The sequence below is a fragment of the Sceloporus occidentalis genome, unplaced genomic scaffold (assembly GCF_023333645.1).
Source record: "Sceloporus occidentalis isolate IW3139 unplaced genomic scaffold, rSceOcc1.0.p SCAF_2, whole genome shotgun sequence".
Taxonomy (NCBI): Eukaryota; Metazoa; Chordata; class Lepidosauria; order Squamata; family Phrynosomatidae; genus Sceloporus; species Sceloporus occidentalis.
In genome coordinates, this window is record NW_028316982.1 from 130283522 (window position 1) to 130301187 (window position 17666).

The 17666-nt window shown below is 41.7% G+C and overlaps 1 protein-coding gene across 1 annotated transcript in view; it reads right to left on the reverse strand.

Annotated features, from left to right (window-relative positions):
- Positions 1-10122: 10122 nt before the first annotated feature.
- Positions 10123-17666, reverse strand: part of LOC149319041 (uncharacterized) — a 28582-nt gene continuing 21038 nt past the window's right edge. The window contains exon 8 of the mRNA XM_089507949.1: positions 10123-10197. Coding sequence (XP_089364075.1) covers positions 10179-10197 — 19 coding nt within the window. The 3' untranslated portion in view covers positions 10123-10178. The remainder of the gene's footprint in view (positions 10198-17666) is intronic.

Consider the following 17666-nt stretch of genomic DNA (forward strand, 5'->3'; position numbering starts at 1 on the left):
GTCATATTATGGTTTCTTTCCTAGGATGATTTTTAATAATGTAAATAAAACTTTAGTAGCCATAGACTGAGCAAAGCTGAACTATCATTTATCTTGGAAGTTATTTTTATTGTCAGAAACAGTAGCTGGTACCATACCACTGAAAAACAGATGGAGATGGAGTGCATGTTGAATGTTGCCACATAAAAAAATTAAGCTCTCTCTAGACGTGACAAAATACATCAGAGTAGAGTCTAGATTAGAACCTTTCTTTCTCACATGTTAGCTTTGTGGCAGTAGAAGGTTTCTGATACAGAAAAGCATGAATGTGATAATATGCCAGTAGTTTCAAGTACTGTATCGCTTACTTTCTGAGCAGTGGCAAGTTCAGAAAGCTGGCATGTGGTCCTCTGTCTTTCTTCCTGTCATGCAATCTTAGAGATGCTGTCCACATTGTGACAATAGTAGTAGAAATTTTTTTGTTAAAAGCTAAAAGCTGTCACAATATAAAATATATCCAATCAGTAAATACAAAAACAAAGTTAAAAAAAACAAAACATAAAAATCACCAAAAACAACATGGTAAAGTTAATAAAAGAGATCCATCAACAAAAGGCCAATAATACATCATAAAAGATAAAATAATATAACCATAAAACTAGACTGGAACTAGCCATCATTCCCATCAAGAAAGCTAATTCTAATCTTGCTAGCAGCTAAACCAAATTTTGCTACCATGGAAGCAACAAATGCATTGTTGCCAGCCAAAAGGACACAAGTCTGCTGAAAGCAAGATCTACCAGAAAGGGATTTTAAAATACAATCAAGAAACCTTTGTCTAGGAGATATATACAGAGGGCAATGTAAAAGCTAATGTTCTATATTCTCCACTTCCTCAGTTTTGCAGATACATAGGCGGGGTACAGACCGCCGCTTTGCGGCGGTCTGCCGCCGCCGCCAGTAAGTCCACAGGGGAGCCGGAGCCTTCAGACGGCCCGACTCCCGCGCGGACCGAAAAAGAAGCTCCAAAATGGAGCTTCTTTTACGGTCGCGTTTGCGACGTAGCGAGGCGCCAGGGGCGCGCTCGCTACGTCACAAGCGGCGCAACACGTCTGGACACTGTGCGTCCAGTACGTAAAGATGGCGGCGCCCATGTAGAAGGGGCGCCGCCATCTTGTACGGACGGAGTCCGTACTAGGCCCAGGGGCGTCTATAAGAGACGCCCCTTTTTTAAAATGGGACGTCCGGAGGACGTCCCAAATGGCGGTGCAGAAAGCACCATAGTCTTGCAGGAACAGAGCAGCACACATTTTCTCCACTCGTTATAGAATGGCAGTGACAAGTCTACATCAACTAAACTGTGGCCCTATACAGACAGGCAAAATAAAGCTGCTTCGAGTCACTTTGGAGATATGGTGTTTCAGTGATACATGCGTCCTAAGAGTCCAGAAGCTGCACCGAAGCCACACTCCACTCCTAAGAACTGGAGTGCAGCTTTGGTGAAGCTTCCAGACTCTTAGGACGCATGCTTCATTGAAACACCATATCTCCAAAGTGACTCGAAGCAGCTTTATTTTGGCTGTCTGTATCAGGCCTGTGAGTCCGCACTCAAGGTAGTTGTAGAGGATGGAACAGAATACCAGCCTCTGCAACAACAACAAAGATATATGCAGGCACAAAGTGGACCTATGCCTGCATATGCCACTAACAAGATGCCAGCCAATGTATACCACCTAACTGCTAAAACAAAATGAAGCATGATAGACCGAATAGATAGGATATACTTTTACCAGGGAATCTTTTATTCCACTCTCCTCAGACACCAAGCTAATTTAGTTTTCTGACTCTAAGCAGAAACGATTTCCCCATGGTTATCACAGAAGAGATCTTTTTCACCTGTAGTCATTCATTCATTCATTCACAGATAAATGCAAGATATTTTCCTCAGCTTGTTTTGTTGCTGTTCAGATGCAAGTGATTTTTCAAGAAAATGTGTATTTCTATCTTGGGGAAATGTATAACAAAATATAATGAAATAAAAAGGGAAGCACGGCCATTAAGCGCTGCAGATGCAGAGTGCTTAACCGTGTTCTCCTGGTAGGAATCTTCGAGAGAAGCATTCAACGCTGGGGATGTTAAAGCAAAGGTTTTCCCGTGTCAAAAGCAATATGCATCATCTAAACTTCACATTGATGTTTATCACACTATGCTCTTAAAGAGGTACTATTCCAGTGTGACTCCTCTAGCAGCCTCCTGTTGCATGCTGGGATTGGCAGTTTTAAGGAGCTGAACTTCTCTGCCTGAGAATTCTAAATACCCCTCCTTAAAACTGCCAATCCCAGCATGCAACAGGAGGCAGCTAGAGGAGTCACACTGGAATAGTACCTCTTTAAGAGCATAGTGTGATAAACATCATTGTCTCTTAGTAGGGAAAAAAAGAAATTGATAAAGGTTTGTTCATGATGATGCGCAGACCTATGCCATTCCTGTCTCATGCATAAAAACTTTTAAGGGTCAGAGAGAAAGGTGGGCTAGTGAGGCAAACAAAATGGTAGCTCAGTCATTAAAGAAGTAGAATCAGGATTTAGGATTGCATGTTCCTTCTACCCCCTTTTTACCATAATTAGGCAATATGACTCACTGACATTCACCATAGTCAGAGCTGGGGAAATTAATTTGTTGTGTAAATGGTTAGACAGGAACATGGAACATGGCTCAAGTAAGTCATTAATACCCCCCTCCCATTTGTTGTATTGCTTACTAGTTCTTTTTTTATTATCTATCTAATGGTAAGAAGATAGTTTAGGCTCTCCCATAGACTAGTGCAGGGGTAGGCAACCTGCGGCCCGCGGGCCGGATGCGGCCCGGCGAGGCCTTGGGACCGGCCCCAGCCCGGTCCTGCCACCGATTGCCACCGGGGCCTTTGGCCTCTCGCGCACAGGGGCAAGGGGGGCAATTGTCTATAGACACCTCAGAAACATGCATTTATATTAACATTTTTTTAAAAATCAGCAAATTTTTTTGCGTGTCCTCCACTTTTTTAAAAAAAGTGTCCACCATCTGGAAGTGTTGTCTTACATTTGTCCCGGTTTATTCATTTATTTAATTTAAAAAAAAAATTATTTTTTGGCTTCGGCCCCCCAGTTGTCTGAGGGACAGCAACCCGGCCCCCGGCGCAAAAAGGTTGCCTACCCCTGGACTAGTGTATGTAATTTCTTTGTTACTGTAGAAAGAGGTAGCCAGTCCCTCCATGTGCTATGATTCACCCACTTCTAATGCACAACTCTAGTTTGCCAGCACCAAGCTGTGACCAATCACTGAGGGATCCTGCACAGCTTTGGACTGCACTTTCTTCCTGATGCACCCCAGCATCATAGAGCTGCACTGCACTGCAGGCAGAAGTATACCAACAGAACTTTACAGTCCAGCTGTTGTGTTATATGCACAGGGAATACTGTTCATATTACTTCCCTCCTAGTAAACATATTACCATCGAGGGCCAAGATCCTGCATCATCAGATGTAGCTACAGGGATGGAGTGCTTTCATCAAAGTTGTGACTGAAGATACCTGCCAGGCAGTGCCCCAGCCTAAGGGTTTCTGAAGCACTGCAGTTTGGGGCACTGGGAAATGTACAGGTCTCCCATTCATGGGACAAGCAGCTTGAGAGAACCCTCAGGGTTCTGAGGCAACTATTTCTCTCAGTATGTTGAGAACAGGTAGCTGGAGAGACCCCATCAGAGTACTGTCAGAGCTGCTTCTCACAAAATGCTCCACAACTAGGAGAGAGCTGCAGATGTTATTTTCCAGTGCCCCAATCTACAGTGCCTCAGAAACCTTTGTCTGAAACACCGCCAGGCTAAAAAGGTAGGTTGGGGGGCACTTTTTTCTTTAAAGCTCATAAACATGAGTTCCCAGCAGTTAAAATATTGTAAATCCAGTTTATAATCTTGTAACTACCAAACAGGATGCCAGCCCATATTTTTACAGTGGGCCCTTGGTATCCGCTGGGGTTTTGGTTCCAGGACCCCCTGTGGATGACAAAATCCATGGATGCTCAAGTCCCATTAAATACAATGGTGTAATAAAATGGTGTCTCTTATATCAAATGGCAAAATCAAGGTTTTCTTTATAGAATTTATGTATTTTTAAAATATTTTCAAGCCGCAGATTTTTGAATCCATGGATAAAAAACCCATGGGTACAGAGGGCTGACTGTATTTATATTTCCTGGCCATGGTTAACATCAAACTGCTGTTGGTTTATAATGGATGTGAAATATAACTGAAAGCTGTTGTAGATCCAGTTCAATAAAACCCAGCTGCCTAAGGATTTCCTCTAAAATTATCTAATCCATTCTGTCTTGCTGATCCTTATAGGTGAGACTCAACCACAGAACATCTATAAGGAATAACTTGTCTTCCTTCCAATCACTTTTCAAAATGCACTCCTTCCATGTAGACTTTGGCTAAACTCATTAGATCTTAGTACCAAGCTTGTGCTGGTCTATGACTGTTATAAAGATGAACTGAACTGAACAGTCCCAAGCAACACAGAACTTACATGTGCACCTGACTAAATTTCCTCCAGTACATTCTTTATGCACTTGCCTCTCTGGTTTCATCCATACCACAGAAATAATCTGGTTCAACATCATTGTAACTCAGTGCTATGGAATTCAGGGAACTGTAGTTTGTTGGTGGCACCAGAGCTCTGTGACAAGAGAAGTGTCAAGTTTATCACATGGCACTTGTAGGAACAGAACCGAACGAAGGGAGAACAGGTGTTACTGCACAGGAGAACGCCGCTAATGCTGCTGGAAGTCACCAAACCATTCCCCAGCCATTCCTGGCAGCCAATTTTGAAGAACGGTTCAAAATCGTCCTTCAAAATTGGCTGCCATGGAACAGAAGGGGAATGGCTTGGGGACTTCCAGTGGCATTTTTCCATGCACTAACACTCATTCTCCCCATTACATGCCGTTCTGTTCCGTCCCCATTCCTGCAAGTGCCGTGCAATAAACTTAAATGTCTCACAAAACTACCATTCCACAACATTGGGTCATGGCAGTTAAAGTGCTGTCAAACTGGATTATTTCTGCAGTGCTGATGCACACTCTGTCTCTGCTGCTGACAACATTTAACATAATTCGCCTGCAGCAGCCATGGGGCTCCATATACCTTCATTTTTTTAAGATGGGGTAGTATTACCCACAATAGATTGGAAGGCCACAATATGTTTAGGTTGATGGGTGATGATTTGTGGCCAACAGGCAATGACCTGCAATGTAGACTGATTGTGCTGTATAAATGATACGTGACCCCAGAGCCCACTGAATAGTTTAGACCCAAGTCTAATGTTCATTTGCATAGACCATTTTATCAACAGTTTTTCTTACTACATCTGCTTCTCACTTACAAGCAGGAAGAAAGATGAAACAAGAGATGTATTCACACCTTGGATTTAGTTAGAAATAATACAACTTCTCCCTTTTCCCAAACTGGAAAGTTTGATTGTGTTTTTGATGATCATTGATCATCAAACTTTGATCATTTTTTCAAGCTCATCTGAAACTTGTCTTTTCCACACTGAAGAAGAAGAAGAAAAGATGCAGTGGCCTTTGGGATGTGTAGTATGCCCCAAAGTTCCTGTAATTATTTTAATCTGACCCCAAGAGAAATGTAATGGCTTGTTCAGCTTGTCTGCCATTTGAGGTGCCTTGTTTTGAACTGTCAGTCTTCTTCCTTGAGTTTGGCTCAGGAGAATTTCGCTGGCTTCTCTAGGTAAAATATAATATAATTCTCTATATGGCACCAATGGCTTTACATGTGCTAAACCTCCAGTATCAGAACAACTGATTGTGTCAATCCATCCTGAGATCACAGAAACATATTTTGCTGTTTTTTCTCCTCCTTGCCTAGATCTCTGCAAATGAAATAGAAATGCTGTTGATGAAGCTTCCACGCATGTTTAAGCAAGAGTTTTCTGGTGTAGGAGCAACACTGGAGAAGAGATGGAAGTTCTGTGCCTTTGAAGGAATCAAAACAACTTGACTGTGGACTGGACTGGAGCTGGGTGGCGAGGGGAAAAGCTTCATGGTGTATGACAACAGGAGTCAGTCGAAGTTATTAATGGGAAACAATTGGGTTTGGTATCTCCATTTCCAGAGTGCTCCAGACCTGGTTTTAGTTGCATTTGTAATGTCCTCTTGTGAAAATGTAGTTGTGTGCCAATTCCAAAAAGAAAAAAAGGGGGGGAAAGACTTCTGAAATGTGACCGGTGTTTCCTATGAAAACTCAAGAAAGGTACTACAATCATAATGATATCATTATTTAAAATGTGATCCTTTTAAAATTAGCTCCCTGAGCAAATAGAAAGACTTCTGAGCTACTAAGCTCCAGCAATGTATATGTAATACGTAGTAGATCTTCCTCAAGTTCCATTCCCGAGAGTCTCTCCGTTTAGTAAGAAGACAAAAGTGATTTCACAGTGAGAGAAAACATACCAAAAGCAAACTTGAAAATGTGTCTCAGCAGTTATTGTATTTTGTAAATTAAGTTATCTGCCGTACCAGGGACTTTTGCCTTATTGCTAGAGGCCTGAAAAAAATGTGATTGGATTCCTTGAGAATGCTTTATCCAAAATATTATTTTTCTAATGTAACTATTCTCCATTCTGAGTTCATTTAACATGGATTGCATATTGATTTTCATAAATGTGTAAATAAAGAGGAAGGCAGTGTTACTGTATTGTATTTGGTATGTAACATTCAGGATTATGCATCCAATAATAAGTATCCAGTTGCATTACTGTTACAGATTTTATAGCAAATATATTAATTTTTTTTCAATAAATAGGACTTCTACCCTATTGGTTCTTGTGTCTGCCTCTGATCATCTTAAAAATCCAAAATCCACATATCACTGTAGTCATCTTTCTGCTGTGGATGTTAGAGACTCTGTTGCTATATATTAACTGCTGTATTCTGAAAGGTACGTGGAAAAGCAGCATCAACTTGAACCCAAAGAATGAAAACTGCAAGAGTACTTACTTTACACAAGTGAACTAGTTTAATCATCAGTCAGACTTCTCTTTTTTGCTTAAAGCTCATAATAAACATTACATATTTTGCCATGTTATGGTTTATATAAAAAACTAACAATATATATTTTTAAATCTACTGATTTGGCTGTTGAGTTAGAGTTGCTTGTCTCTTAAAATGTATTAATAAAATATGGATTATTCATTTGGGGGGTTATTTTGAAAGCAAAATGCATTCAAACCGCTTTAAAGAGCTTTAAAATAAGCTTTAGGTGAAATAAAGCAAATCTGTGTGTTCTGGAAGTAATCTTGGAGAAAAATAGAACAGAACAGAATAAAACAGTGTGCAACTGGGGAAACTGATAAAGCAGGTTCCACGGATATCTGGAGGGTTACAGTTTCATTTAAGGAGATGGAAGGATCTTCTACAGACCTCGTTGTTCAACATGGCAAAATGGAAGATTTGAATGGTGGGGCTAGGTCACACCAGGACTTGGGGTGGGGGCAGAATGCACATCAGCACCCCCAATTTTAGTCCTCACATGTTTGACAGAATGCATAAAAAGAGCTAAATTGAATCCTGGAATTTGTGTTGGAATTGCATCTGCAGCATCTAAAACAGTATTTAGTCTTCCTTTGTACCTGCTTACTGCTTTCAGCTCACAAAACTGAGAATATGGAGCTACCCTACACAGTTGTAGAAAGCACTGGTCAGTTCCTTCTGCTGAAAAATGAATAAACACAGAACTTTCTGCCAGCATATATTCCTTCCCCATGCTTTGGAGGTTTCTATAAATCTCACTTTCAAATGAAATTAACTAGATCCCAACAACTGAATGTGCACTGATTGTTCCTCGTTCCTTTCTGATATTTTATAAGGAAAGGGATTATTTTGATAAAAATTGGGAAATTGTGTTGCCCTCACAAATAAAGGAACGTGATACCCGCCTCACTGCTGGACTCTGCTCATTATTCCTCACATTAACAACCAAAGAGGTGGGACTCAGTTTCTGTGATGAGAAACAACAAAATCTTTTACACAGTAAGACATATTTGATTAAATGAAGCCAGATGGTAGCTGAGAACCAGTAGTTGGAGGGAGAGTTTTCATTTTTATTTTGCAATGTGCAATTTGGAAGCTGAAATCCATTTATCTGCAGAATGTGTGCCATGCAGTTTAAGGGGTCCAGAAGCATTTTGTATCCTCAGCCTTCCTCTACCATCTGCTATAATCACATGGGTCTACTTTAATGAATTCCTGTTGCCTTGGAACCATGGGAGCCACCCATTTGCAAAAAAATATATCTACCTGAGAGGGCTTGAGAGAGATTTTAATCTGTTGTCAGCATTCCACCCTGTAAAAATCCATCTGAAACTTTTCATTGCTCTACTGCTCTCACATAAAACATTTAGTGGCCCACAAAATGGTCAAATTAGTTCTAAACTACTTATCAGATATATTTTGCATAAATGTACATCTGAGGAGCATTTGCTCCCAAAGAAGAAGATTCAGGAAGGACTCATCCCGCGCTTTGTACAAGTGTGTTGGTGACTAAAAAGGCCAATTCGGGATGAACAGGTCCGGTTGCAGAAAGCACAGCAGAAAGTCTCCTTGGGTGATGTTTCCAGGTTGCGGTTCTTTCTGCGTTGTCGTTTCTCTTCGAGGCTCATTCGGCGTGAGCTTTCGAAGAAGGCTGCAGCGTCATGGATAGTGCGTCCCCATGCCATTGTTGGTGATCTTCGTTTGCGAAGCAAAGCCAGAGACATCTGAGGAGCATTTGCTCACCCTGCTCTTAGACTGAAGAAATTATTCTTATTTGTTTGATTTGTAACAGACCACTCAATACCCAGGATCTCAAGGCTGTTCAGAAACAAAACCCCAAACACCCCCAAAATCACAATAAATGCAAATTAAACATGAAACTCATTCAAAACAAGACCAAATAATCCAGAATTTAGGGATCGGAAAAAAGGAAATAGGCTATTGGGGCAAAACATACTGCCCCTTTGCCCTGCATTCTGGACAGCTTGGAAGTGTGGCATTTACACACTGCATGTTCCTAAGCCATCCAGAAGCCCCCTGGCTATTTACATGGGGGAGCTTCATGATGCTCCAGCGGTGCAGCATTTACACGCTGCATGCTGCCAGAGTAGCATGAAGCCACAGCTTTTTGCTACCCAAGAAAGGTGTGGCTATTTGTACTCCTTTTTCAGGCAGCTTCAAGGCAGATTGGGTCCACGGCGTACAGTTGCCACGGCCCCAATCCAGCTTGGGAAGGGGCATCCTCTGAAGCTGAGAGAGTGTGATTTGTCCAAGGTCACCCAGTAAGTTTGTTATGCTCAAGTGGGAAATCAAACCCTGATCTCCAGAGTCATAGTCCAGTGCTCAAACCACTACATCATGCTGGCTCAAACACTAAATTACAGCCCTCCATACCCACAGATTTTTTTTATCCATGGATCCAACCATCCATGGCTTGAAAATATTCAAATATATATGTAAATTCCAAAAAACAAACCTCAATTTTGCCATCTTATATAGGTTACACCATTTTACGATACCACTGTATTTAATGGGACTTGAGCATCCACAGATTTTGGTATCTATGGGGGAACCGGCAAGCAAACCCCAGAGGATACCAAGGGCCCACGGTAATGTATTAAGGTGACTGTTCCCAACTGCCACTTGCTAGAGAGTACATTCAGTTTATTCCACTGGGATTTTTAGGTTAATATGTATAGGGGCTGGTCTAAGTATTTACCAATACCAATGGAGCCCTGGTGGCGCAGTGGTTAAATGCCTGTACTGCAGCCATTCACTCAAGACCACAAGGTTGCGAGTTCAAGACCAGCAAAAGGGCCCAAGCTCGACTCAGGCTTGCATCCTTCCGAGGTCGCTAAAATGAGTACCCAGACTGTTGGGGGCAAATTAGCTTACTTGCTAATTAGCTTACTTGCTGTTCACCGCTATGATCTTTGGAATAGCGGTATATAAATAAAACAAAAAAAAAAATAAAACAATAAAATACCAATGAATTGTACATTAACTGACCTGTGAATTTACTAGGAAAGAAACTAAACTCTGTTCAGTGGGGATTATGCACATGTATTTAGCGACAGTCTAACTTTGTGCGAAGGTCATCTGTCCATGGGAGATGTTCATGCCTCTGTTTGTTTGCTGGATAGAGAAAGAAGAACAAAGCTAATGGTCATCATGGATTAGCTGACATGAAAACAATGAATGAAGCTTCTTATTGGCTCATCAGGGAATCATTTGTGACAAGGGACCATGAGGTGAGTGGGACATTGCCAGAGTGCTTGCCACCAAGAGAGAAGCCCAACAGACCTCCCAACTTCAATGGGTAACGCATCAATACAAGCAGCAGCATCTACATACATCTTTAATGTCACCCCAAAGATTTACCTAGACTACAAATGCTAGAATCGTCAGCCAGCATATCCAGTAGACCTGCTGATGGAGGGTTCTGCAATATGTCATCTTTCCAAGCTCCAGATCTATCATTTGAGTCACAACAATTCTGCTATACACTCATCTACACCTCTCCTTCTGCCATCGCATTTGCAGTGCACCCAACTGTACTGGGTTCAGAATAACAAAGCGAGCAAGTTATGCAAAATCAGACAACTTGCATTAATTTTTAGGCTCTTCATAACTTACTGAGCATAAAAACAGTCTGCTTCGGGTGCAGAAATTGAATTTGTATTGGCACAAAGACTGAGCCACTTTGATGGATCCTGTTAATGGCGCTAACCATCTCCTTTGTTGCTAAGCACCATATGACACCTACACAAGGTTCTGCATAGGCTCCCAAGCCTTTTCTTCTTATTCATAAAGTAAACAAATAATTATGTTGTCATCATATCATAAGGATGTAAGTACCCATAGGCATGCTAATTAGGACTTAATTTCTATCACACAACATATAAATGCACCTTGTTCCTTTTTAAAACACTGTTGTTTTCCCCAGAGAGCTGGGGATATGCCAAATATTCCCATATGGTAACCAAGGGGAGGGGGACAAGAATTCCACCACATGAGGCACCATGATGGATCAGACCAAAGGCCAATACGCAGAACCTCCAATGTACAGAGGCTCCTAACCAAGTCCCTCCCCTGGCCCAGGAAGCTGGAAAGAAACCATTAGAGAAAACAGTAGGCATTCCTGTGCCACTCACCCACCCACATGCATTGGTAACCAGTGGGCAAAGCAGGCTTCAGATGTCCGCTGGAGGTTCCTGAAAAAGACTGAGTCCTAAAATTGAGTGTTTCTAACTTTTGGAAGCACTGGTTGAGTGAGCCACATAAGGAGAGGGAAAGGGATGCAAAGACACAACCCCAGATAAAGCACTAGTTAGAGAGTTCAACTATTCAAAGTTCTTCCCTTTGTCAGTCCTGAATCTTCCACCATTCACCTTTAGTGGATGACCCCGGGTTCTAGAATCATGAATGAGAGTGAATAATTTCATTCTCTCTCTCTCTCACACACACACACACACACACACACGCATGCACACACCATGCTTAATTGTATAAACCTTTATTAAGCCTTGTTGTCTTTTTTTCCTCAAATAAAATGCCTAAAATGGTTTTAAAATGTCTATCATGATGATAACCCACCAGTCCTTTTATTATTATTATTATTATTATTATTATTATTATTAACCTTTATTTATGAAGCGCTGTAAATTTACACAGCGCTGTACATGCAATTTTTTTTTTTTTTTTTTTTAGTTAGACGGTTCCCTGCCCTCAGGCTTACAATCTAAAAAGACATGACACAGAAGGAGAAGGGAGTGGTGACGGGAAAGGGTAAGCGGTCCAGCAGTTCCTCTCAACCTCCGAGGCCTGGACCAAGGCAGATGGACAGGAGGGAGGGCTTGGCTTCAAAATGGAAGGTTAATCATTATCCAGGGAAAATACATACTCACAAGTAGGATAATACATATACAGTACATAGCAATACAGGAAATGGATCAATAAACAGTCAACAACAGAACATCAGATAGTAAGCAACAATTATGCGATGTCTGGGAAGGCTTCTCTGAACAGGATGGTTTTCAACTCTGTTTTGAAGCTGGATAAAGAAGTGATGACTCTTGCTTGTGGAGGAAGAAGGTTCCAGGAGTGAGGGGCAGCAAGTGAAAAGGGGCGAATCCGGGATGGGGCAGAGGAAATCCTGGGCTGAGACAGGAACCCTTGACTACCAGAACGGAGGGCCCGAGTGGGAAGGTGAGGAGAAAGAAGGTCTGATAAGTAAGGAGGGGCCAGTCCATGGAGGGCTTTGAATGTCGACAGCAGGAGCTTATACTGAATGCGGAAAGGGAGAGGGAGCCAGTGAAGGGATGCCAACACAGGAGAGATGTGGTCAGAGCGGTGGGTGGAAGTGATAATGCGTGCAGCTGAATGCTGGGCAGAGATTAAAGGACGGAGGTGAGAAAGAGGAAGTCCAGCCAGGAGGACATTACAGTAATCAAGTCGTGAGATCACTAGGGCATGGACCAGGATCTTGGCAGTAGAGGCGGAGAGATAAGGTCGGATTTTGGCAATATTGTACAAAAAGAATCTACAAGCCTTGGCTGTGGTCTGGATCTGAGGGATACACGACAGAGAAGAGTCAAAGATAAAGCCAAGACTGCGGGCTTGCTGGACTGGTTGAATAGAAATGTTGTCCACAGAGACAGAAAAGGAGTGTTGAAGGTTGGGCTTAGGAGGAAAGACAAGAAGCTCTGTCTTGGACATGTTGAGCTTCAAACGCCTATGGCGCATCCACTGTGAGACAGCTGTAAGGCAAGACGAGACTTGCTGTTCAAGCCTTGGAGAAAGGTCAGGGGCGGAAAGATACAGCTGGGTGTCATCGGCATACAGATGGTAGGAAAAGCCAAAAGAGCTGATGAGTTTTCCTAAGGACAGTGTGTAGAGAGAAAACAGAAGGGGACCCAGAACAGAGCCCTGGGGAAATCCAACAGATAAGGGAACAGGAGAAGAAGTCTGACCCCCTGCAACTACTGCAAAAGATCTGCCAGACAAGTAAGATCTAAACCAGTCGAGAACAGAGTCTGAGAACCCAAGGTCAGAAAGTATGTCAAGTAGGAGACAGTGATCAACAGTGTCGAAGGCTGCAGACAAATCGAGAAGAATGAGAACAGAGTAAAGGCCATTAGCCTTGGCCTGTAGAAGGTCATTCGAGATCTTTGTGAGAGCTGTCTCTGTGGAATGCCTTGGGCGGAAACCAGACTGATAGGGATCAAGGATGGAGTTGGTTTCGAGAAACTTGAGACAGCGCAAATAAACAACCCGTTCCAAAACCTTAGAAAGAAAGGGGAGAAGAGAAATCGGACGATAGCTAGACAAAGAGGAGGGGTCAAGAGAAGGTTTTTTCAGAATTGGGGAAATGAGAGCATGTTTGAAGTCCGAAGGGAAGGAGCCTGTAGAGAGAGAGAGATTGAAGATATGGAGAAGCGAGGGCAGAAAGGAGGGAGCTATAGAGATTAGAAGATGAGTAGGAATAGGATCAAGAGGACAGGTAGCAGGTTTGGAAGAGTTCAGAAGTGTAGAGAGTTCATCCAAGGAGGTAGGAGGAAAGACAGAAAATTTGTTAGGCGAAGGCGATAGAAGATTAGATTTGTTAGGCGAAGGCGATAGAAGATTAAGAGCAGAAGAAGAATCAGGAGGGACTATCTCAGAGCGAATAGTGGTAATCTTAGAGATGAAATAGTTAGCAAAGTCATTAGGAGAGAAAGATGAAGAGACAGGAGGAGAGGGAGGTTTAAGCACCTTTGTTAGATGCACAATATCCTATTTGAGATGCAACAGCCAAAATTGTATACTGTGGTCCCATCATAGATTTGTATAAAGGCATAACAATATTGGCAGTTCTACTTTTGATCCTTTTCCTAATGATCCCTAACATGGAATTCGCCTTTTGCACAGCTGCTGCACACTGGGTTGACATTTTCATTGAGCCATCCCAGCATGATGCCAAGATTTTTGTTGTGGTCAATCACTGTTAGTTCAGACTTCCACCAGTGGCTATATGCAGCTTTTTAGGGGGAAAATATTTTGATTTTGAATTTTGCTCCAATATACATGACTTTGCACTTGGTTTGAGCCATGAGCATTCCTCTTCCCTCCAGCTTCCATATTTGTCACCCACACACTTTAGAGAGATTTTTTTGAATCTTATCACTTCCTCAGCCATTTGTTTAAACCACCCTTGGCCATTTGGTGTCATTAACAAACTTTATCACCTTACTATACCATCCCTCAATCATTTATGAACAAATTAAAAAGCATAGATCCCAGTGCAGATTTTAGGAGGAAGCTACTTCTTACATCTCTCCACTGGAAGAACATGGCACTGTGTATGATGTTGTTTCCTCCTCTCTGCTTACAGATCTAGTGAGCAGTCCATAGGAAAGCTCTTCCTTTTAACCCCTTGACTGCTATACAGTATTTACTCAGGTACCTTTGGCCAGCAACTTTGGTGAAACTATTAAGTGGTATGTATATCCCTGCAATTGAGCCATTTTCCATTCCAAATAGGATCTCTCCACAGACACATGCCTCGGCAATCAGGCTTGCAAATTAAACACACATTTACCTTCCAAGATCAACCACAAAACAAACCACATTAAATGTTTACTAGCATTGCACAGGTGTGGCAAATCACAGACAACTTTCAACATTTGGAGGAGTGCCTCCAAAAGGTGTTTCGTGTATCATCTAGCTTCATCCTCCTGCATTCAGTACCTAATGTCTTGCAAATGTCTAGCCGTAACCAATGTAGAGGGTGGTGCTCATCTCCATTTCTAAGCTGAAGAGCCAGCATTGTCCGAGGACTGCTCTGGTGGTCATCTGGCCAGCATGACTTCACCGAACACTTTTACCTTCCCACTGAGAAGTGGTACCTATCTATCTACTTGCATTTGCATGCGTTTGAACTGCTAGGTTGCCAGAAGCTGGTACTAGTGATAGGAGCTCACCTGTTCATGCAGTACTTTGGCCTCGAACTGCCAACCTGCTCAACAGAGTCAGCATCTTAACCACTTGAGCCACTGCATCCCTTGTACTCGTACTCAGTATTTAAAGAGGTGTAAGAACTGTTAATATACACCAATGCATTACATGGAGTTCCTAAACCATTTTGGGCACACCATTATATTTCAGCATTAGCAACATGTAAAAAGCTGTGCACTAGAAGTAAAGAATGAACAACAGCATTCCTTAGAATGCAGGAACTTACCCACAATTTGTACAGTGAACACTAGTAGCAACCAGGGTAGACAGCCAGCCCACCTTTTCAAATTTTTACATAGCACCCCGATTAAGAACAAACATTATTTAGAATCCTCCTCCTTTAAACTATTGGAAATTGTACATTGTTTCTAGAGAAAAGGCTTTGCCTCTGCTCAGCCTTCCATCTGCTATTAGCTCTTTAACCTCCTTGTTATGGCCAGCTTGAACTATACTTCTTCCCCTCTTACTACCTACAGGATGCCCCCACCAAAAAAAAAAGTGGCCAGGGAGAGCAAAGGGCAATGGTGGAATGGATGGTTATGTCTCAATTGCCAAACACACAATGACATCCCTGGGGTGGATGTAATTGATGATACCATCATCATTGTGCATCCAGTTATAGGGACATAGCTGGGCCCTCTGCCACTCCAGCTCAACACTGGTAGCTAAATAACAATATAAGAGAGGGGTAAGTTTTGAGGTAGTTAGAGGTTGTTGCATGAAGGAAGCATTGAATTTCTCTCTTCTCTACAACAACGACAAAGATATATGCCAGTGTTATGTCACTAACTGAATGCTAGTCATGGAAAAAATGACAACCCAGAGCTGGTGCCAATGCCAAACAGGTCTAGGGTTGCCATAATTGTCCACTATTACAGGCCAGGCATTCTAAGGCTCAATAGTCACCTTCTTAATTTGAGAGAGAGAGAGAGAGAGAGTCAGCGGCAGACATCCAGGCACCTACATGGCTATAAATGCTCATTTCATTATTATTGTCTTCTTTCCCTTTTTGCAATAAATGGTGCTTATTCCCAAGTAAATGTGTTTAGTATCAAGACAGCAGAAGCAAACTCCCTTTTATTTCTGTAGTTATTACAGGGCTGATTTAAGTGAGCTTGCAGTGTGAAACTGCCTGTGTTTGGTTTTTTTCCTCCCATAGTTGGCAAATAGTGGTTTTTTTTTTAATGTTTTCATTTTTGCTCAACAACATTAAGATTCTAGAAGCAGCTGTAAAGCACAGAAAGGAGTAAAGAGGGAAAAGGGATATTACTCGTGTGCTTCACAGAACATACCTGTCTAAAACAGGAGTCCAAAACGATTACTTTCTAAAATGACTAAAATTACCTATGTAATATGCGCCACTGCAACCAAGGCAGGCTATAGGAGACAGCTGTGTAGCTCATTCAGTCACAGTGTGATTGTGTCTGACAGACTACCTTTCTTCTTCTGGTAAGTTAACTCAAGTTGTTACTTAGTTGGACTCTTTGATGAGAGAAGCTCCTATTGGGCTTTTCCATTGTGCACTTTCCATGATTGCTTGGGCTCTGCTTTGTCTTGTCTTGTTCTGTATCTACCATATATGTGAGTGAGAGATTGTCTCGTGTGTCATGGCTTGTAAAATTTATATCCCAATACTCCCAATGCACAGTAAAGATTTTCAAATTCTTTGTGAAGTCGAAGTCTTTGCTCTGATCTTGAACCCTGCATCCAAGATAGCATTTTGAGCATGCACCCAACTCCTTTATCTTCTGTTTTCTACTAACTCAGTCTATTTTTCCTTCTAGCCCAGGTGTGTCTGGTCAAAGTATCCTTTCTCATAATTGCATTTCTAAAAAACAAATTAAATTTTTGCTCACTAGGACCTGTCGGGAAGAGAAGATGTGGAAGCTCCATTGGATCAGACCATGACTTTATCTAATTCATAATTTTTCCAACAGTGGCCAGCTAGATACTCCTAGGAACCCCATAACCAGAATATGAAAGCAACCCCTTATCCTTGGCTGTTTATCCCTCAGCAACTGGTATACAGAGGTACTGAATATATGGAGGTGTTAATAATTTGACTTTGCTAGTATTCACTCATAAGAGTGCTTATTCTGCTCAGTTTTAATTTTTCCCAGTTTCATACACCCAAGAAAAAGATACTCAAAGAAGGAAAATGTGAGCATAATTTTCAGATTGTTTCATCAGAAGCAAAACATCTGCCATCTATTCTGGAAGCTCCTGACCCAAATCTCGAAATCTGTTCTTATGCCCAGTCTGGCAAGAACTGCTCTACTATCTTTTGGCTCCTTGTTCTCATCTGTGCACAGTGCCTTTAATTAGTTCATTATGTGAATTGTATTTGTTTTACTGTAAGCCTTGTGATTAAAAAAAATGCAAAAGGAGGAATCATCTTATCAATCCACGTAATAAAATATGTATAATGACAATGTTCCACATAGGACAAATTTGCATGTAAATAGCCACCCATACAATTTACAAAGAAAGTGAGAAGCTAGCAATTACTATGAGAAACCCATAAACATTGTTATAAATGCACAACATGAATTAGCCCAGAAAGATGAAAGTCAACTCGCTGACGGTTATTTAACTTCTGAGAGATGAAA